This window comes from Rattus rattus, chromosome 4 (assembly GCF_011064425.1).
Source record: "Rattus rattus isolate New Zealand chromosome 4, Rrattus_CSIRO_v1, whole genome shotgun sequence".
In the NCBI taxonomy this organism is placed as follows: domain Eukaryota; kingdom Metazoa; phylum Chordata; class Mammalia; order Rodentia; family Muridae; genus Rattus; species Rattus rattus.
The window spans coordinates 21,892,802-21,914,627 of NC_046157.1; the positions used below are offsets into that span (position 1 = coordinate 21,892,802).

Sequence of the window (21,826 nt, forward strand, 5' to 3'; positions counted from 1 at the left end):
TTAGGATAGAATGTTCTGTAAATATCCGTTAAGTCCATTTGCCTCATGACTTCTCTTAGTCTTTCTACGTCTCTGTTTAATTTCTGTTTCCATGATCTGTCCATTGATGAGAGTGGGGTGTTGAAATCTCCTACTATTATTGTGTGAGGTGTAATGTGTGTTTTGAGCTTTAGTAAGGTTTCTTTTTTATTTATGTAGGTGCCCTTGTATTTGGGGCATAGATATTTAGGATTGAGAGTTCATCTTGGTGGATTTTTTCCTTTTGATGAATATGAAGTGTCCTTCCTTATCTTTTTTGATGACTTTTAGTTGAAAATTGATTTTATCTGATATTAGAATGGCTACTCCAGCTTGCTTCTTCTGACCATTTGCTTGGAAAGTTGTTTTCCAGCCTTTCACTCTGAGGTAGTGTCTGTCTTTGTCTCTGAGGTGTGTTTCCTGTAGGCAGCAGAATGCAGGGTCCTCGTTGTGTATCCAGTTTGTTAATCTATGTCTTTTTATTGGGGAGTTGAGTCCATTGATGTTGAGAGATATTAAGGAATAGTGATTATTGCTTCCGGTTGTATTCATATTTGGATGTGAGGTTATGTTTGTGTGCTTTTCTTCTCTCTGTTTTGTTGCCAAGACGATTAGTTTCTTGCTTCTTCTAGGGTATAGCTTGCCTCCTTATGTTGGGCTTTACCATTTATTATCCTTTGTAGTGCTGGATTTGTAGAAAGATATTGTGTAAATTTGGTTTTGTCATGGAATATCTTGGTTTCTCCATCTATGTTGATTGAGAGTTTTGCAGGATACAGTAACCTGGGCTGGCATTTGTGTTCTCTTAGGGTCTGTATGACATCAGTCCAGGATCTTCTGGCCTTCATAGTTTCTGGCGAAAAGTCTGGTGTGATTCTGATAGGTCTGCCTTTATATGTTACTTGACCTTTTTCCCTTACTGTTTTTTTTTTTTTTTTTAAGTTGAGAATAGGTTTATTTTCATATGATATATTTGGATTATGTTTTTCTCTCCTCTAACTCCTCCCAGATCTTCCACTACCTCCCTACCCACCCAATTTCACACCCTATCTTCCTTTACAAACTGCAAAATCAACAAACAAAATAAACAGAAAAAAATTCAAAGATAAAGCAAAAGAAACTGATACAGACACAGGGACACACCTTCATACATGCAGAAACTCCATAAAAACACAAAATCAAAAACCGTAATACACAGGCAAAGGCCTCTAAGGTTAAAAAAATGCCTTGACAAAGCATTATGAAACAAAACATCCAAACAAAACAAAAATAAAACATATCAAAAACACAGCAACAGCAACAACAATAACCACCACCATCACCGCCACCTTCAAAAATACCATTGAGTTCATCTCGTGTTGGCCATCTACTGCTGGGCATGAGGCCTGCCCTTAAGTATGTTTTTTATACTCAAGAAGACTCCATTGAGGAAAATTAATTTTTCCTTTGAAAGCAGTAGTCAGTTGGTGATCGCTTGTATGTTAGAGATGCAGGTTGTGTCTACTTTCCCTTTCAACACCAGGGCCCGTCTGGCTTGGACCTGTGCAGGCCCTGTGCATGTTACCACAGTCTCTGTGAAAATTCATATGTGGTTAGTCTTATCCTGTCTAGAAGGTCTTGTTTCCTTGGTGTCCTCCATCCCGACCGGCTTTTACATTCTTCCCACCTCCTTTTCCACAGTGCTTCTAAGTCTAGGATATTCATTGCAACCTACGAGGTCAGAGTCCAGGGTCAGTCCATGTATAGTCTTTGGGTAGTGGCTTAGTCCCTGGAAACTCTGGTTGGTTGGCATTGCTGTACATATGGGGTCTCGAGCTCCTTCAAGCTCTTCCAGTTCTTTCTCTGATTGTTCAACAGGGGTCCTGTTCTCAGTTCAGTGGTTTCCTGCTGGCATACGCCTCTGTATTTGCTGTATTCTGGCTGTGTCTCTCATGAGCGATCTGCATTCACATTTTGATCATCCGTCTTGAGTTTCATTTGTTCTAGGCATCTAGGGTAATTCAAGCATTTGGGCTAATAGCCACTTATCAATGAGTACATACCATGTATGTCTTTCTGTGATTGGGTTAGCTCACTCAGGATGATATTTTCCAGTTCCAACCATTTGCCTACTTAATTTCACAAAGTCATTGTTTTTGATAGCTGAGTAATATTCCATTGTGTAGATGTACCACATTTTCTGTATCCATTCCTCTGTTGAAGGGCATCTGGGTTCTTTCCAGCTTCTGGCTATTATAAATAAGGCTACATGAACATAGTGGAGCACGTGTCTTTTTTTATATGTTGGGGCATCTTTTGGGTATATGCCCAGGAGAGGTATAGCTGGATCCTCAGGCAGTTCAATGTCCAATTTTCTGAGGAACCTCCAGACTGATTTCCAGAATGGTTGTACCAGTCTGCAACCCCACCAACAATGGAGGAGTGTTCCCCTTTCTCCACATCCTCGCCAGCATTTGCTGTCACCTGAGTTTTTGATCTTAGCCATTCTCACTGGTGTGAGGTGAAATCTCAGGGTTGTTTTGATTTGCATTTCCCTTATGACTAACGATGTTGAACATTTCTTTAGGTGTTTCTCAGCCATTCGGCATTCCTCAGCTGTGAATTCTCTGTTTAGCTCTGAACCCCATTTTTTAATAGGGTTATTTGCCTCCCTGCTGTCTAACTTCTTCAGTTCTTTGTATATTTTGGATATAAGCCCTCTATCTGTTGTAGGATTGGTAAAGATCTTTTCCCAATCTGTTGGTTGCCGTTTTGTCCTAACCACAGTGTCCTTTGCCTTACAGAAGCTTTGCAGTTTTATGAGATCCCATTTGTCGATTCTTGATCTTAGAGCATAAGCCATGGGTGTTTTGTTCAGGAAATTTTTTCCAGTGCCCATGTGTTCCAAATGCTTCCCTAGTTTTTCTTCTATTAGATTGAGTGTATCTGGTTTGATGTGGAGGTCCTTTATCCACTTGGACTTAAGCTTTGTACAGGGTGATAAGCATGGATCGATCTGCATTCTTCTACATGTTGACCTCCAGTTGAACCAGCACCATTTGCTGAAAATGCTATCTTTTTCCATTGGATGGTTTTGGCTCCTTTGTCAAAAATCAAGTGCCCATAGGTGTGTGGGTTCATTTCTGGGTCTTCAATTCTGTTCCATTGGTCTATCTGTCTGTCTCTGTACCAATACCATGCAGTTTTTATCACTATTGCTCTGTAATACTGCTTGAGTTCTGGGATAGTGATTCCCCCTGAAGTCCTTTTATTGTTGAGGATAGTTTTAGCTATCCTGGGTTTTTTGTTATTCCAGATGAATTTGCAAATTGTTCTGTCTAACTCTTTGAAGAATTGGATTGGCATTTTGATGGGGATTGCATTGAATCTGTAGATCGCTTTTGGTAGAATGGCCATTTTTACTATATTAATCCTGCCAATCCATGAGCATGGGAGATCTTTCCATCTTCTGAGATCTTCTTCAATTTCTTTCTTCAGAGTCTTGAAGTTCTTATTGTACAGATCTTTCCCTTGCTTGGTTAAAGTCACACCGAGGTACTTTATATTATTTGGATCTATTATGAAGGGTGTCATTTCCTAATTTCTTTCTCGCCTGTTTCTCTTTTGTGTAGAGGAAGGCTACTGATTTATTTGAGTTAATTTTATACCCAGCCACTTTTGCTGAAGTTGTTTATCAGCTTTAGTAGTTCTCTGGTGGAATTTTGGGATCACTTAAATATACTATCATATCATCTGCAAATAGTGATATTTTGACTTCTTCTTTTCCGATCTGTATCCCCTTGACCTCCTTTTTGTTGTCTTATTGCTCTGGCTAGAACTTCAAGAACTATATTGAATAAGTAGGGAGAGAGGGGCAGCCTTGTCTAGTCCCTGATTTTAGTGGGATTGTTTCAAGTTTCTCTCCATTTAGTTTAATGTTAGCCACTGGTTTGTTGTATATGGCTTTTTACTATGTTTAGGTATGGGCCTTGAATTCCTATTCTTTCCAGGACTTTTTATCATGAAGGGGTGTTGAATTTTGTCAAATGCTTTCTCAGCATCTAATGAAATGATCATGTGGTTTTGTTCTTTCAGTTTGTTTATATAATGGATCACGTTGATGGTTTTCCGATATTGAACCATCCCTGCATGCCTGGGATGAAGCCTACTTGATCATGGTGGATGATTGTTTTGATGTGCTCTTGGATTCGGTTTGCCAGAATTTTATTGAGTATTTTGCATCGATATTCATAAGGAAATTGGTCTGAAGTTCTCTTTCTTTGTTGGGTCTTTGTGTGGTTTAGGTATAAGAGTAATTGTGGCTTCATAGAAGGAATTCGGTAGTGCTCATCTGTTTCAATTTTGTGGAATAGTTTGGATAATATTGGTAATGAGGTCTTCTATGAAGGTCTGATAGAATTCTGCACTAAACCCGTCTGGACCTGGGCTCTTTTTGGTTGGGAGACCTTTAATGACTTCTTCTATTTCCTTAGGAGTTATGGGGTTGTTTAACTGGTTTATCTGTTCCTGATTTAACTTCGGTACCTGGTATCTGTCTAGGAAATTGTCCATTTCCTGCAGATTGTCAAGTTTTGTTGAATATAGGCTTTTATAGTAAGATCTGATGATTTTTTGAATTTCCTCTAAATCTGTAGTTATGTCTCCCTTTTCATTTCTGATTTTGTTAATTTGGACACACTCTCTGTGTCCTCTCGTTAGTCTGGCCAAGGGTTTATCTATCTTGTTGATTTTCTCAAAGAACCAACTTTTGGTTCTGTTGATTCTTTCTATGGTCCTTTTTGTTTCTACTTGGTTGATTTCGGCTCTGAGTTTGATTATTTCCTGCCTTCTACTCCTCCTGGGTGTATTTGCTTCTTTTTGTTCTAGAGCTTTTAGGTGTGCTGTCAAGCTGCTGACATATGCTCTTTCCTGTTTCCTTCTGCAGGCACTCAGCGCTATGAGTTTTCCTCTTAGCGCAGCTTTCATTGTGTCCCATAAGTTTGGGTATGTTGTATCTTCATTTTCATTAAATTCTAGAAAGTCTTTAATTTCTTTCTTTATTTCTTCCTTGACCAGGTTATCATTGAGTAGAGCATTGTTCAATTTCCACGTATATGTGGGCATTCTTCCCTTATTGTTATTGAAGACCAGTTTTAGGCCGTGGTGGTCCGATAGCACGCATGGGATTATTTCTATCTTTCTGTACCTGTTGAGGCCCGTGTTTTGACCAATTATATGGTCAATTTTGGAGAAAGTACCATGAGGAGCTGAGAAGAACGATATCCTTTTTGCTTTAGGGTAGAACGCTCTATAAATATCCGTTAAGTCCATTTGGCTCATGAGTTCTCTTTAGTCTGACTAATGCCTCTGTTTAATTTCTGTTTCCATGATCTGTCCATTGATGAGAGTGGGGTGTTGAAATCTCCTACTATTATTGTGTGAGGTGCAATGTGTGTTTTGAGCTTTAGTAAGGTTTCTTTTACGTATGTAGGTGCCCTTGTATTTGGGGCATAGATATTTAGGATTGAGAGTTCATCTTGGTGGATTTTTCCTTTGATGAATATGAAGTGTCCTTCCTTATCTTTTTTTGATGACTTTTAGTTGAAAATTGATTTTATCTGATATTAGAATGGCTACTCCAGCTTGCTTCTTCTGACCATTTGCTTGGAAAGTCGTTTTCCAGCCTTTCACTCTGAGGTAGTGTCTGTCTTTGTCTCTGAGGTGTGTTTCCTGTAGGCAGCAGAATGCAGGGTCCTCGTTGCGTATCCAGTTTGTTAATCTATGTCTTTTTATTGGGGAGTTGAGGCCATTGATGTTGAGAGATATTAAGGAATAGTGATTATTGCTTCCGGTTGTATTCATATTTGGATGTGAGGTTATGTTTGTGTGCTTTTCTTCTCTTTGTTTTGTTGCCAAGACGATTAGTTTCTTGCTTCTTCTAGGGTATAGCTTGCCTCCTTATGTTGGGCTTTACCATTTATTATCCTTTGTAGTGCTGGATTTGTAGAAAGATATTGTGTAAATTTGGTTTTGTCATGGAATATCTTGGTTTCTCCATCTATGTTGATTGAGAGTTTTGCAGGATACAGTAACCTGGGCTGGCATTTGTGTTCTCTTAGGGTCTGTATGACATCAGTCCAGGATCTTCTGGCCTTCATAGTTTCTGGCGAAAAAGTCTGGTGTGATTCTGATAGGTCTGCCTTTATATGTTACTTGACCTTTTTCCTTACTGCTTTTAATATTCTTTCTTTATTTTGTGCGTTTGGTGTTTTGACTATTATGTGACGGAGGTGTTTCTTTTCTGGTCCAATCTATTTGGAGTTCTGTAGGCTTCTTGTATGCCTATGGGTATCTCTTTTTTTAGGTTAGGGAAGTTTTCTTCTATGATTTTGTTGAAGATATTTACTGGTCCTTTGAGCTGGGAGTCTTCACTCTCTTCTATACCTATTATCCTTAGGTTTGATCTTCTCATTGAGTCCTGGATTTCCTGTATGTTTTGGACCAGTAGCTTTTTCCGCTTTTACATTATCTTTGACAGTTGAGTCAATGATTTCTATGGAATCTTCTGCTCCTGAGATTCTCTCTTCCATCTCTTGTATTCTGTTGGTGAAGCTTGTATCTACAGCTCCTTGTCTCTTCTTTTGGTTTTCTATATCCAGGTTGTTTCCATGTGTTCTTTCTTGATTGCTTCTATTTCCATTTTTAATTCCTTCAACTGTTTGATTGTGTTTTCCTGGAATTCTTTCAGGGATTTTTGTGACTCCTCTCTATGGCCTTTTACTTGTTTATTTATGTTTTCCTGGAATTCTTTCAGGGATTTTTGTGTCTCCTCTCTATGGGCTTCTACTTGTTTATTTATATTTTCCTGGAATTCTTTTAGGAATTTTTGCGATTCCTCTCTGTAGGCTTCTACTTGTTTATTTATGTTTTCCTGTGTTTCTCTAAGGGAGTTCTTCATGTCTTTCTTGAAGTCCTCCAACATCATGATCAAATATGATTTTGAAACTAGATCTTGCTTTTCTGGTGTGTTTGGATATTCCGTGTTTGCTTTGGTGGGAGAATTGGGCTCCGATGATGCCATGTAGTCTTGGTTTCTGTTGCTTGGGTTCCTGCGCTTGCCTCTCGCCATCAGATTATCTCTAGTGTTACTTTGTTCTGCTATTTCTGACAGTGGCTAGACTGTCTTATAAGCCTGTGTTTCAGGAGTGCTGTAGACCTGTTTTCCTGTTTTCTTTCAGCCAGTTATGGGGACAGAGTGTTCTGCTTTCAGGCGTGTAGTTTTTCCTATCTACAGGTCTTCAACTGTTCCTGTGAGCCTGTGTCCTGAGTTCACCAGGCAAGTCGTTTGTAGCAGAAAAGTTGGTCTTACCTGTGGTCCCCAGGCTCAAGTTTGCTCGCGGGGTGTTGCCTATGAGCTCTCCGAGGCCTCAGCAACCAGGAAGATCTGCGCCGCCCTTTCCGGGAGGTTCCGTGCACCAGGGTTCCAGATAGCTTTTGTTGTTTTCCTCTGGGATCAGTACTGTGTGCAGCGTGCAGTCTCTTCTGGTTTCCCAGGCGTGTCCGCCTCTCTGAAGGTTTAGCTCTCCCTCCCACGGGATTTGGGTGCAGAGAACTGTTTATCCGGTCGGTCCCTTCAGGTGCGGTGTCTCAGACGCAGTGGACCTGCTGCTCCTGGGCCCTCCTCTACGGGTACCCAGAGGCCGTATACAGTTTCCTCCTGGGCCAGGGATGTGGGCAGGGGTGGGCAGCGTTGGTGGTCTCCTCCGCTCTGCTGCCTCAGGAGTGCCCGCCCGACCAGGTGGCGAGAACTCCCCTCCAGGGGGCCTGGGAGCAGAGAGCTGCTGAGGGCAGGGATCCGCCGGCCCGGGGATTACTTATAATTCTTAAGGATCAGAATTTTGTTATTTTGATTTTAGTACTAGGTTCCCAGATTTCATGTTTGGGTTGGAGCTTAGTGTGGTTTGTTTATTTTCTCCAGAAAAATGAAGTAGCACGTTTTTCATAAACTGAAGTTTAAAATTTGGAATTATCTTACTACATTTTTAGCCTTAAAATGACTTCTTTTGGGCTGAGGAGTAACTCATTTGGAAGCATTTGCTTTGAAAACACAAAGATCTGAGTTTGGTCTCTAGAACGACACTGAAGACAAAAACAAAAACAAACGGCAAGCCAAGGCACAGTGGTATTTGTGATCCCAGCACAGGAGTGGTGGCAGGAATTGTTGACCATCCAGGTTAGCTTACTTTGAAAGTTCCTACTGATACAGATGAGAATGGCAGCTGCCAACCATTGGACTGAAAAGGGGACCCCAATGGAGGAGTTAGAGAAAAGACTGAAGGAGCTGAAGGGGTTTGCAACACCTTAGGAAGAACAACAGTATCAAGTGACCAGACCCCCCAGAGCTTCCAGGGACAAACTCACCAACCAAAGAGTACACATGGAGCAACCCAGGGCTCCAGCTGCATGTGTATCAGAGGATGGCATTGTCCAGCATCAATGGGAGGAGAAGCCCTTGGTCCTGTGAAGGCTCGATGCCCCAGTGTAGGGGAATGCCAGGATGTTGAGGTTGGAGTGGGTGAGTGGGAGTGGTAACATCTTCATAGAAGCAGGAGAGAGAGGGAGATGGGAGGTGGAAAGGAGGTAACATTTGAAATGTAAATATATAAAATATTCAAGAAAAATAAAATAAAATAAAAGTTCCAGGCTAGTGTGGAACTTTGCCTCAAAAACCAGGTGGACATTTCCTGAGGAGAAGCACTTCAAATTGTTCTCTTATCTCTACATGCTCATACGCACATGGTCACCTTCATACACATACATATACATACATTCATACATACAAACAAAACATCTCTTTTGAAATAAATATACTGATGGGGAATAGGTTAAGATATGTTTATTGTCTTTAGCAAAATAAAACATTATCAACCCTATGTGATTTCTTGGAATTTTAAGAAAAGTTTACATACAAATTATAAGTAAGATACACATTAAAGTATGTTTTAAATGAAGTTCAGGAATCTAAAAGTCTGGGAAATTCTTTAAGAAGGGAGAGCTCCTGTATGTAAAATCCTACTAGGGGAGAAGTAACACTAAAAGACAACACTGGACGCTAAGAAACCCGTGACTAAATAGATCAGTGACAAAGGAGCCAGAGGAATCTGCACAGAGAACTAGGATCCCAGACAGTGCTGGTGTGTGGGTTGATGGGTGGTGCTGGTGTGTGGGTTGATGGGTGGTGCTGGTGTGTGGGTTGATGGGTGAGGCTGGTGTGTGGGTTGATGGGTGGTGCTGGTGTGTGGGTTGATGGGTGGGGCTGGTGTGTGGGTTGATGGGTGGTGCTGGTGTGTGGGTTGATGGGTGGTGCTGGTGTGTGGGTTGATGGGTGGTGCTGGTGTGTGGGTTGATGGGTGAGGCTGGTGCGTGGGTTGATGGGTGAGGCTTGATGGGTGGTGCTGGTGTGTGGGTTGATGGGTGAGGCTGGTGTGTGGGTTTATGGGTGGTGCTGGTGTGTGAGTTGATGGGTGGTGCTGGTGTGTGGGTTGATGGGTGGGGCTGGTGTGTGGGTTGATGGGTGGTGCTGGTGTGTGGGTTGATGGGTGGGGCTGGTGTGTGAGTTGATGGGTGGTGCTGGTATGTGGGTGATGGGCGGTGCTGGTGTGTGGGTTGATGGGTGGTGCTGGTGTGTGGGTTGATGTTGATGGGTGGTGCTGGTGTGTGAGTTGATGGGTGGTGCTGGTGTGTGGGTCGATGGGTGGTGATGGTGTGTGGGTCGATGGGTGGTGCTGGTGTGGGGTTGATGGGTGGTGCTGGTGTGTGGGTTGATGGGTGGTGCTGGTGTGTGGGTTGATGGGTGGTGCTGGTGTGTGGGTTGATGGGTGGTGCTGGTGTGTGGGTTGATGGGTGGTGCTGGTGTGTGGGTTGATGGGTGGTGCTGGTGTGTGGGTTGATGGGTGGTGCTGGTGTGTGGGTTGATGGGTGGTGCTGGTGTGTGGGTTGATGGGTGGTGCTGGTGTGTGGGTTGATGGGCATATCTTGAGCAAGGCTTTGGTTGTTGTGTTAGTTACTTTGTGTCACTTTGACAGAGGAACTTAAGAAAGGAAAGGTTTATTTTGGCTCATGGTTTCATAGAGTACAAAAGCAAGTGAATTGGGCTCCTTACATCATGGCAGCAGACAGGAAGTGAAAGAGCCAAGAGTTGGGGCCAGTGGGAAAATTCCCACCACAAACTTCCGAGCACAAGGACCCCTCCCTTCCAGGAAGAAAAAAAGCTGGTTTAATTCCTGGAACAACTACAAGCCAAACTGTCACACAAAGCTACCTGTGGCTTTCAACTGACCCCCACTTGGGAAAGTCTTGAACAGTACACTGAGTCCTTCCTTGGGAAAGTCTTGAATGGTACACTGATTCCAATATGAAAGTTGTTTTGCTCCACCAAATGCGCATAGTACCCTGCCTAGTTACCAATGTGCCAATTCTGGTCCAATTGTTTGAATTCTGCCCTAATTGTTTGCAAGGTCTATAACTCTGTTAGTCTGCTCAGGGTCTTCTCCCATTAAAGTGGGAAGGCCCCAACATGTCAGAATGATTAAACTCCTCTTGCTTTTACATCAATTATCGCCTCCTTGAGTCTCATTCAAGAGGTCTTGGAAGAGGTTCAATTCAGACCTCAGAAGCAGCTGGCAAGGGTGGGATTTGCTCTTTTTAATTGGATATTTTTAATTTACATTTCAAATGTTATCCCCTTTCTCTAACCCAACCACCCAACCTTTCCTGCCTCCTCAACTTGACATTCCTATACACTGGGGGTCCAGCTTTGGCAAAACCAAGGGCTTCTTCTCTGGTGCCCAAAAAGGCCATCCTCTGCTACATATGCAGCTGGAGCCATGTGTCTGTCCAGGTGTACTGTTTGGATGGTGGTTTAGTCCCTGGGAGCTCTGGTTGGTTGGTATTGTTGTTCTTATGGGGTTGCAAACCCCTTCAGCTTCTTCAATCCTTTCTCTAACTCCTCTAGCGGGGACCCCATTCTCAGTTCAATGGTTGGCTGCCAGCATTCGCCTCTGTATTTGTCATGCTCTGGCAGAGCCTATCAGGAGACAGCTATATCAGGCTTCTGTCAGCATGAACCTCTTGGCATTAGCAATATTGTCTGTGTTTAGTGGCTGTATGTATAAGGGTGTCAATTCCCTAATTTCTTTCTCAGGTTTTATTCTTTGAGTAGAGGAAGGATACTGATTTGTTTGAGTTAATTTTATATCCAGCCACTTTGCTGAAGTTGTTTATCAGGCTTAGGAGTTCTCTAGTGGAACTTTTGGTGTCACTTATGTATTCTATCATATCATCTGCAAATAGTGATATTTTGACTTCTTCCTTTCCAGTTTGTATCCCTTTGACCTCCTTTTGTTGTCTGATTGTTCTGGCTAGGACTTTGAGTACTATATTGAACAAGTAGGGAGAGAGTGAGCAGCCTTGTCTAGTCTCTGATTTTAGTGGGATTGCTTCAACTTTCTCTCTATTTCTTTTGATGTTGGCTTCTGGTTTGCTGTATATTGCTTTTACTTTGTTTAGGTATGGACCTTGAATTCCTGATCTTTCCAAGACTTTTATCATGAAGGGGTGTTGAATTTTGTCAAACACTTTCTCAGTATCTAGTGAGATGATAATGTGGGTTTTTTTTTTGTTTGTTTGTTTATGTAGTGGATTATGTTGATGGATTTCCGTATATTGAACCATCCCTGCATTCCTGGGATGAAGCCTACTTGATTATGATGGATGATCATTTTCTTTCTTTTTTTTTATGAATTAGACAAAAATTTTATTTTCAAGCTCTTCAAAGATTATTACAAACACAATCTTTCCTTCTAAAAGTGTCCCCAAGTAAATTGAAGGCACATCACCCCAATAAACTTTGTGTGACATGAATTCTTTTAGGTTATAATATCTTCACATTTTGTTTTTAACCAATTGTTAAATTGGTTCTAAGTGTAGATCACATTTAAACATTTTTTAAAGGCACGAGCACACTTTTAAAAGCATCAAGCACAATTATAAGTTGTAGAATACAGGAACTAAAGAAAGCTCTAATGGCTTCACACAGGAGGGCGACCTAACAACACATCCATGTTCTTGTTTGCTAAGGAGCAGCTCTCAAGTTTCCTGTCCAAGTCAGACTGTTTGCTTACTGGTGAGTGGAAAAGCTCTCCTTTACAAAACCAGGATATTAATTATTCCCCAATTTATACTTTGTCTAATTTAGTAACTGTAAACTTTTATGAAAAAGTTTTATTAGAGTATAAAAATGTTAGGAAAATTACAAATACTCAGGTTTTGGAAATACAACATTTCCATGCTGAAATGCAAATACCCAGTAAACAAAATGTGCCTTTATCCCAGGCAGGGCTGCACAGGCTCCGTGACGGAACAGATGCAACCAGTGAGTTTGGTAGTAAGGTTAATAAACAAAACAAAACATTGATTCCTGTAGAATTTTGACCTAGGACCAGGCCACAGAGAAAATGATTTGGCTCTTGAAATCTGTTTTCTTGGGACTTGGCAGCAGTCATCCATACCATGTGCACACAGGTTCCTCAGAGAGCTTCTTCCCAGTCTTCAAGTTAATGGACAGGACCTGGGCTCCAGGAAGGGGTTGCTTCTAGCTGGAACACCAAACAGCAGAGCGTCATTGTATGCATTCTGTATGCAGTACTGCTGAAGCTCTGCAGCTGCCTGAGAGACCTTGATCCTCTCCACACAGGCCTCCAGCTTCAGCTGCTCCACCAGGCACTGCAGGGCGCTCACACTGGCCTCGGAAGACATGGCAGCTAAGGCTATGGGCGTGGCTGGGCGGAACTGCTAGATGATCATTTTTTCATGTATTCTTGTATTTGGTTTGTGAGAATTTTATTGAGTATTTTTGCATTGATATTCATAAGGGAAATTGGTTGGAAGTTCTCTTTCTTTGTTGGGTCTTTGTGTGGTTTGGTATAAGTGTAATTGTGGATTCATAGAAGGAATTGGGTAACGTTCCTTCTATTTCTATTTTGTGGAATAATTTGAAGAGTATTGGTATTAGGTGTCCTTTGGAGGTCTGATAGAATTCTGCACTAAATCCATCTGGTTCTGGGCTTTTTTTGGTTGGGAGACTTTTAATAATTACTTCTATTTCTTTAGGAGTTAAGGGACTGTTTAGATGGTTTGTCTGATCCTGATTTAATTTTGGTACTTGGTATCTGTCTAGAAAATTGTCCATTTTCTCCAGATTTTCCAGTTTTGTTGAATATAGGCTTTTGTAGTAAGATCTGATGATTTTTTGAATTTCCTCCCTTTTTGTTTCTGATTTTGTTAATTTGGATGCACTCTCTGTGCTGTCTGGTTAGTCTGGCTAAGGGTTTATCTATCTTACAGAATTTTCCAAAGAACCAGCTCCTGGTTTTGTTGATTCTTTTTATAGTTGTTTTTGTTTCTACTTGGTTGACTTCAGTCCTGAGTTTGGTTATTTCCTGCTTTCTATTCCTCTTGGGTGTATTTGCTTCTTTTTGTTTTAGAGCTTTTAGGTGTGCTGTCAAGTTCTTAATGTATGCTCTCCAGTTTCTTTGTGAAGGCACTCAGAGCTGAGTTTTCCTCTTAGCACTCCTTTCATCATGTCCCATATGTTTGGGTATATTGTGCCTTCATTTTCATTATATTTTAAAAAATCTTTAATTTCTTTATTTCTTGACCAAGTTATTGAGTTGTTCATCTTCCATGTGTATGTGTGCTTTTTGTTGTTTTTGTTGTTATTGAAGACCAGCCTTAGTCTGTGGTGATCTGATAGGATGCATGGGTTTATTTCAATCTTCTTGTATCTGTTGAGGCCTGTTTTGTGACCGATTATATGGTCAGTTTTGGAGAAGGTGTCTGAGGTGTTGAGAAGAAGGTATATTCTTTTGTTTTAGCATGAAATGTTCTATAGATATCTGTTAAACCCATTTGCTTCATAATTTTTTTTTTAGTTTCTCTGTGTCTGTTTAGTTTCTGTTTTCATAATCCGTCCATTGATGAGAGTGGGGTGTTGAAATCTCCCACTATTATTGTGTGAGGTGCAATGTGTGCTTTGAGCTTTAGTAAGGTTTCTTTTATGAATGTAGGTTCCCTTGCATTTGGAGTATAAATATTCAGGATTGAGAGTTCATCTTGGTGGATTTTTTTTGATGAATATGAAAATATGAAATGTTCTTCCTTATCTTTTTTGATAACTTTTGGTTGAAAGTCAATTCTATTAGATATTAGAATGGCTACTCCAGCTTGTTTCTTAGGATCCTTTGCTTGGAAAGTTGTTTTCCAGCCTTTTACTCTGAGGTAGTGTCTGTCTTTGTCACTGATGTATGTTTCCTGTATGCAGCAAAATGCTGGGATCTCTTTCCATATCCATTCTGTTAGTCTATGTCTTTTTATTGGGGAATCGAGTCCAGTGATGTTAAGAGATATTAAGGAATAGTGATTGTTTTTTCCTGATATTTTTGTTTTTAGAGGTGGAATTATGTTTGTGTGTCTCTCTTCTTTTGGTTTTGTTGCAAGGAGATTACTTCTTGCTTTTTGTAGGGTGTAATTTTCCTTCTTCTGTTAGAGTTTTCCATCTATTATCCTTTGTATGGCTGGATTTGTGGAAAGATATTATGTAATTTTGGTTTTTTTTTTCATGGAATATCTTGGTTTCTCCATCTGTGTTAATCAAGAGTTTTGCTGGATAGTAGCCTGGGCTGGCATTTGTGTTCACTTAGGGTCTGTATGACATCACCCAGGATCTTCTGGCTTTCATAGTCTCTGGTGAGGTATCTGGTGTAATTCTGATAGGTCTGCCTTTATATGTTACTTGACCTTTTTCCCTTACTGCTTTTAATATTCTTTCTTTGTTTTGTGCATTTGGTGTTTTGACCATTATGTGATAGGAGGAATTTCTTTTCTGGTCCAGTCTATTTGGAGCTCCATAGGTTTCATGTATGTTCATGTACATCTCTTTCTTCAGGTTAGGGAAGTTTTCTTCTATGATTTTGTTGAAGATATTTACTGGCCCTTTAAGTTGGGAGTCTTCACTCTCTTCTATACCTATTATCCTTAGGTTTGATCTCATTGTGTCCTGGATGTTTGGATTAGGAGCTATTTGCGTTTTGTATTTTCTTTGATGGTTGTGTCAATGTTTTCTATGGTATCTTCTGCCCCTGAGATTGTGATGCTTGTGTCTATGACTCCTGATCTCTTTCCTAGGTTTTTTATCTCCAGGGTTGTCTCCCTTTTTGATTTCTTTATTGTTTCTATTTCCAGTTTTAGATCCTCAGTGGTTTTGTTCAATTCCTTCACCTGTTTGGTTGTGTTTTCCTGTAATTCTTTAAGGGACTTTTTGTGTTTTCTCTTTAAGTTCTTCTACTTGTTTACCTGTGTTGTCCTGTATTTCTTTAAGGGGGTTACTTATATCTTTCTTTAAGTCCTCTATCATCATCACGTGATGTGATTTTAAATCCAAATCTTGCTTTTCCGGTGTGTTTGGATATCCAGTATTTGCTTTCGTGGTAGAACTGGGTTCTAATGATGCCAAGTAGTCTTGGTTTCTGTTGCTTAGGTTCCTGTGCTTGCCTCTCGCCATCTAGTTGTCTCTGGTGTTAGCTTGTCTTGCTGTCTCTGACAGTGGCTTGACCCTCCTGTAAGCCTGTGTGTCAGTACTTCTGGAGACTGGCTTTCTTCCAGGGGTATTTGAGTACAGAGAGCTGTGTCACAGGGTCAGTTCTGGGTACAGGCTGAAACCGGAATGATCCTGTAGCAGATTGCTCCTGCATTTTTGTGTCCTGGGGGTCTAGGTGGGTCCCTTGGAGCAAAAGTGTTCTTACCTCTGCTCTCACGTGTGTCAATGCTTCTGGAGGCTGATTTTCAGCTCTGGGCACAGGTAGAGACAGAAAGGATCCTGTCCCAGATTGCAACAGAGAGCTCCAGGCAGGTTCCTTTTGGGCCAGGAATGTGAGCAGAAGTGGTGATCTTTCCTGTGCTCTCAGGTTTGTTTGTACTTCTGAGAGTCTTGCTCTCTCCCTAGGGGATCTGGCTACAGAGAACTGTGGGACTGGGTCAGCTCTGGATGTAGGTGGAAACCAGAAGTGTGCTTCTGGTTTACCTCCAGTCGTCAACTGCTATGAGCCAGGCCACACCTGCTAAAGCTCCACAACCTCCTAAAACTGCTACCATCTGGGGATCAGCCTGCAAGAGCCATTTTATACTCAAACCATAACAAGTGTTAATCTGCCCTTTCTCCTTTGAACATCGTGTCTCCTTAAAGCTAAGCTCCCTAACTTTGGGATACATTATTAGAACTACCTATGCAGATTTACAAATTCTTCAGGTCCAAGTCATGTCCCATCTCAGTTACATAGTAGTGTTCTTGGTCAGTAGCTTTAAAAGATCTACGGATGATAATAGTAGGTGGTAGTTTCTTAACTGATTTTGATTTCTCTCATTACTTGGCAGGTAACAGCCAATGAAGAAAGAGACTTGTATAGTTGGCAATTTAATTAATTAATTAATTAATTTGTATGTGTTTGATAGGATTAGTAAAGTCATCTGAATTTCCACCAGTGATTCTAGACCAAAAGAGCCTTCTGGAAGTGATAGATCAGTTAAAACGCTCACCTTCAGGACTAGACTCGGTGCTGAAGAATACTGTGCCATGGGGAGTAGCGTTTCATCACGCAGGTAACCCTTGCTCATAATCTCTTATTATCATGTTCTCATCGTGGGCTAGAGACAGGACTCTGTGATTACATGTACTTTTGGCTCTTAGAGAGGGCCCGAGTTTGATTCCCAGGACCTGTGTGGCAGACTCCCTAAACTCCATTTCCAGCAGATCTGATTTCCACTTCAGGTCTCTATGAGCTCCTGCACACTTGTCCTGCACATATATTCATGCAGGTTCACTAACAAACACATAGTAAAATAAATCTAAAAAGATTTTAAAGACTTTACCAGACTTCCATAATTTCATTTTTGTATTTATGTGGATGTTTTTCTTATTAATCACATTAATACTTGTAGATTTTATTTAAGAAACATTGGATTAGTCAAACCAGAGAAAAATAAGCATTTTAAACATACTTATCTGAGTTTTATAGATATACTAGACAATGGATTTTTTTTTAAAACTTTTGGGACAGTGAATTCTAAAAATTTTAACCTATCTATATGTTCTTTCCTCAAAATTTATGTTATAGTGATACTTTTTACTCAAATTTGATGCTACTGTTCTTTTATGTCAAGTATTGACATAAGCTCACATATATATTAGAGTCAAATTTGTTTTAGGAATTGTCATTGAATTGGAGAAGACTGTAAAGGAAAAAAAAAACAGTGGGTAGGCTGTCAGAATTACCAGTGTGATGGCAGTCACTGAATGAGGTGCTTGCCTTTGATCTTTTTTTTTTTTTTTTTTTTTTTTTTTTGAGCTGGGAACCCGAACCCAGGGCCTTGCGCTTGCTAGGCAAGTGCTCTACCACTGAGCTAAATCCCCAACCCCAACTTGCCTTTGATCTTATATGTTAAGATTGCAATCATAAGAATGTTTTCTAAGATAGGAAATTTAATCCTTTCAGTTCTACTCAGCTTTTTATCATATATAATATATACTATGATTTTAATGATAAACATGATATAATTTTAAGTCAAATTTTCAAATTATGTATGTGTAAATATATCCTTACACAAAAAAACAGGTGTTGTTAATCAGTCGTATGTTGTTAAACTTAACATGCTGTTTGTTCTCATAAATAAAATGTTATTGGAACACACTTTTGCTTACTTGATCTGCTTCTGCTAAAAGCACGGTAGTTTCTGCAGAAGCCACCAATTCCACTTAAAACTTAGATAATTTTGCTGACTTACCCAAATGATATCTAAAGATGGCAGATTATACTTTTAAATACATAGTGATGATGTTTTGTTTATAATCTTAACTGTCATTTAAAAGATCTTTAGTGGCTTGTAGATGACTTTCAAATCAGGGTATAAGTGATCCAGTGTGTTGGTTCTGTGGTAATGTTTTTGGATCTGCATTGCATTTAGGTCTTACTTTTGAAGAGAGGGATATCATCGAAGGAGCCTTCCGTCAAGGTCTTATTCGCGTCTTGGCAGCAACGTCTACTCTCTCTTCTGGAGTGAATCTCCCTGCACGTCGGGTGATTATTCGCACTCCGGTTTTCGGTGGTCAGCCTTTAGATATCCTCACTTATAAGCAGATGGTGGGTCGTGCTGGCAGGAAAGGAGCAGACACAATGGGTGAGTGTGAACGTAGCTGGCATGGCTGCTGACAGATGGTATCCTTGAAAGTTGATTAGCACCAGCTCTTTCCTATCATGATGTATTTCTTTATTGTGCAGCACTCTGATGCCATCCTCTTGGATTGCTTAATGTTTACTGTGAACATGATTATTATTAACTATTGGTTTTCTCCTGGTGGAAAATTAAGATTTTTCTTTTGTGTTGTGTGCAGTGAAATGATTCAGTGATATATAAATAACAAGATTTATGATTTTATTAGCTAGAAGATTAATTAATTTCCACATTTACTCCTTTCTCCTGTCTATTTTCAGTAGGTATGGTGTATGTGCTGTTGCCTATGCCTATGCATATGTAGGTGAGACATTGGATTCTTTTTCTTCTATCATTCTCCTTATTCATTTCAAAATTTTTAAAAATATTTTTATGCACATGTGTCTGTGATGGGGTATGGTATATGAGTGCATTAGCAGAAGAGGGTGGTGGATCTCCTGGAGCTGGAGTTATAAGCAGGTTCGAACAGCCCAACATGGGTGCTGGAACAAAACTCAGTTCCTCTGGAAGAATAATAAGTCTTCTTATGCATTGAGGCATCCATCCAGGCTCCCACTTTACATTTTGGACATGAAATTTGTCATTTCTCCGTCAAGTTCTCAGGATCTGTTTGTCTCTGCCCCATCAATGTTCGGTCTACAGATGCAAGCCAGCCTGCCTGGCTTTTATGTGGGTGCTGGAGACATGAGCTCAGGTCTTCCTGCTCACCTAGTGAGCGTTTTAACTCCTCCCTGCACTTTCTAGTGTTCAATCTCAAATCAAGTAGGTGCGATGTGCTCAGAAGTACTCTACTTTTTGTCTCTAAATTGACTCAGGTTCTGACTTTGCACTAGCAAGTAATGTTGCTATTGCCAGCAATCCAAACAACAAGCTTTTACTTAGGCAATGGAATTGTTTTTATATTAAATATCAAAAAAAAGAAGCAAAAGCCCAACATGGGTGCTTATACTGTGTATGACTAGTTGCTAAATGATAGTCACTGTTTACTACTCTTGAGGGAGTAGGACCTGGGAGATGGAGTCTAAAAATGAGGTAGACTGAAGTCTTAGACAATAGCCAACTTTATTCAGAGTATCAGACATTTATACTCCGAGTATTAACAAGAGTTACCTGAGTAAAGAGTACAACCACAGGGACAAACCTCACATGGCAAAAACCGTATTTGTCTATAGAGCCATCTAAACAAAGAAAATAGCCTGTTATAATGAATAATCTGAAGCAAATGCATTCTTATCTGCTTCAACTGGGAGGGACACAGAAGCATAATTTTTGAACAATTCCATGTCTTAAAGAAAGTGAAGTAACAAAATTCTTGTCATTTTCTTAGTGTTCTCTCAAGTACTCAGAATTCCTCTCCCATGACTCCATTCTCGAACTGTGTTCTGAAATTTATTTTCTTGTATAAACTTTCTTCCTTTGTTTCTGTCCTTAATGGTTTTCTATGGTATATGCTTTGGATTTTTCCTATTATTAAGCTTATACCTCATATAAAAGACTAATATAAGCTGATAATAAGCGCTACAATCAGGGAAGCAGATACCCAGATGCCAGCATTAAAAACACAATCAGTAACAGCCGGAACAATGGCTCCACCAGAGCCCAGCAACCCTCTCACAGCAGGCCCCAGGTACTGCAACACAGCTGAAGTACAAGAAAAAGACCCTAAAAGAGCCTGTGTGAATGTGGTAGAGGTCCTTAGAGAGGGAATGAACAAATACCTTTGCAACTTTAATTTTTCAAAGCCTACTTTTAATGATGGTTCTTAAACACTTAACCTTCTAGCCCACCACCCACCAAGGGTAGTGGTAAAGAAAAGGTTTTATGATATGGGGAAAGTGGACCTGTTTAGATATGGTTCTTTGGAGCAAGTCCTATCTGAGTTGTCAGGAAATAAGCAGTTCAATTCACAGTTAGTTCACATAATACTTCATGAATATCCCAGCAGTACAGTTTGGTAAAGTCTGGATAGCAAACACAAATCAGTAGCAGTGGGAATACCTAGAAGAGACAGTCAGGCCTCAGCCTTGACTCCAGTCAGCAGGAAGGACCAGGGTCAACAGGAACATCAGGAAAAGTTCTTTGCTGTGCCTCTCACAGGGAAGTGAAGACAGCAAAGAAGTGAGGCAAATTAGCATTGCACAGCTAGCTCTGCAGGCAAGCCCAGCCAAGCCTCTGTCACTGTCCGTTGAGTCCTATTTATTCTCCCTCCAAACATCACGTGTACTCCACAGGTCTTGCCTCAGCATGTCTCAGCCTCAGTGAGTCTTAGTAAAACTCCATGTCTGTCTCAGCTGACATTACCCTGACAATTGGCCCAAGTTCACAGAAGTGGCAAGAAGCCACCAGCATACTGCCAGAAGTTTTTTGGTGTTTGTCTCTGTGGAGTCTGGACAAATGCAGCTCAACTATGCAGTGGAAGGCAGACCAATGCTTGCATGTCATTAGCAAAGAAGCCTTCATCACGTGTCCTTTCACATGCTTGCTGGAGCAGAACATCCTTTCTCCTGTGTCTGCTCCAGCAAAAACGTTCTTTCATGAGTCTGCCTTAGCATTTCACCAGTGTCCCAGCAAAACACCATTCAGTACAACTGACTTGCCAACTTGTCCACTTCAAACCTTAAAAAGAAATTTATGAAAGCACAAACAGTGCAAAAAATGAAGAAAACAGTTCAAAACCTGAAACTAAAAATAGAATCAGTAAGTGTGTGGTGGTTCATGATGATCTTTACCTTTAATTGTAGCACTCAAGAGGCAGATGCAGCTAGATCGCTACGAATTTGGGGTCAGCATGTCTTACAAAGTGAGTTCTAGAACACCCAGGGCTACACAGAGAAACCCAGTCTCAACAACAATAACAGCAACCCAAAAGACCAAACCAAACCAAAACAAAGCATACAGACAAACAAATAGGTAAAATCAATAAGGAAAACCGAAAACTGAGGAACGTCTGTAGGTAAAAAATCTGGGGGTTGGGGATTTGGCTCAGTGGTAGAGCGCTTGCCTAGCAAGTGCAAGGCCCTGGGTTCAGTCCCCAGCTCCAAAAAACAAAAACAAAAACAAAAAAACCAGAAAAAAAAAAATCTGGAAACCGAAACAGGAACCTCACAGGTAAGCCTCATTAACAGAATGAAGAGATAGAAGAGACTCTTAAGACATGAGAAAATAGCTCAAAGAAATGTTAAATCTAAAAAACAACTGGCACAAAACATCCAAGAAATCTGGGATACTATGAAGACTAAATCTAAAAATAATAGGAATATAGGAAGAAGAAGAAACCCAGGTTAAAGGCACAGAAAATACCTTCAACAAAATCATAGAAGAACATTTCTCTAACCTAAAGAAATTCCAATCAAGATGTAAGAAGTATACTGAACACCAAATAGATTGGACCAAAAGAGAAATCCTCCCTGGAACATAATCAAAATACTAAACAAACAAACAAACAGAATAAAAAAAGACTATTAAAAGCTGCAAGGGAAAAAGATCA

General features: G+C 40.5%; 2 protein-coding genes across 2 annotated transcripts in view; one reads left to right on the forward strand and one right to left on the reverse strand.

The window, feature by feature from the left end:
• Positions 1-21,826, forward strand: part of Polq (DNA polymerase theta) — a 110,554-nt gene that overhangs the window by 22,281 nt on the left and 66,447 nt on the right. The window contains exons 8-9 of the mRNA XM_032900184.1: positions 16,564-16,710; positions 18,073-18,285. Of these exons, the coding sequence (XP_032756075.1) occupies positions 16,564-16,710; positions 18,073-18,285 (360 nt within the window). The remainder of the gene's footprint in view (positions 1-16,563; positions 16,711-18,072; positions 18,286-21,826) is intronic.
• Positions 12,607-12,813, reverse strand: LOC116897720 (guanine nucleotide-binding protein G(I)/G(S)/G(O) subunit gamma-10-like). The gene has a single exon (XM_032899176.1). It carries the CDS (start codon positions 12,811-12,813, stop codon positions 12,607-12,609), a length of 207 nt encoding a protein of 68 aa, XP_032755067.1.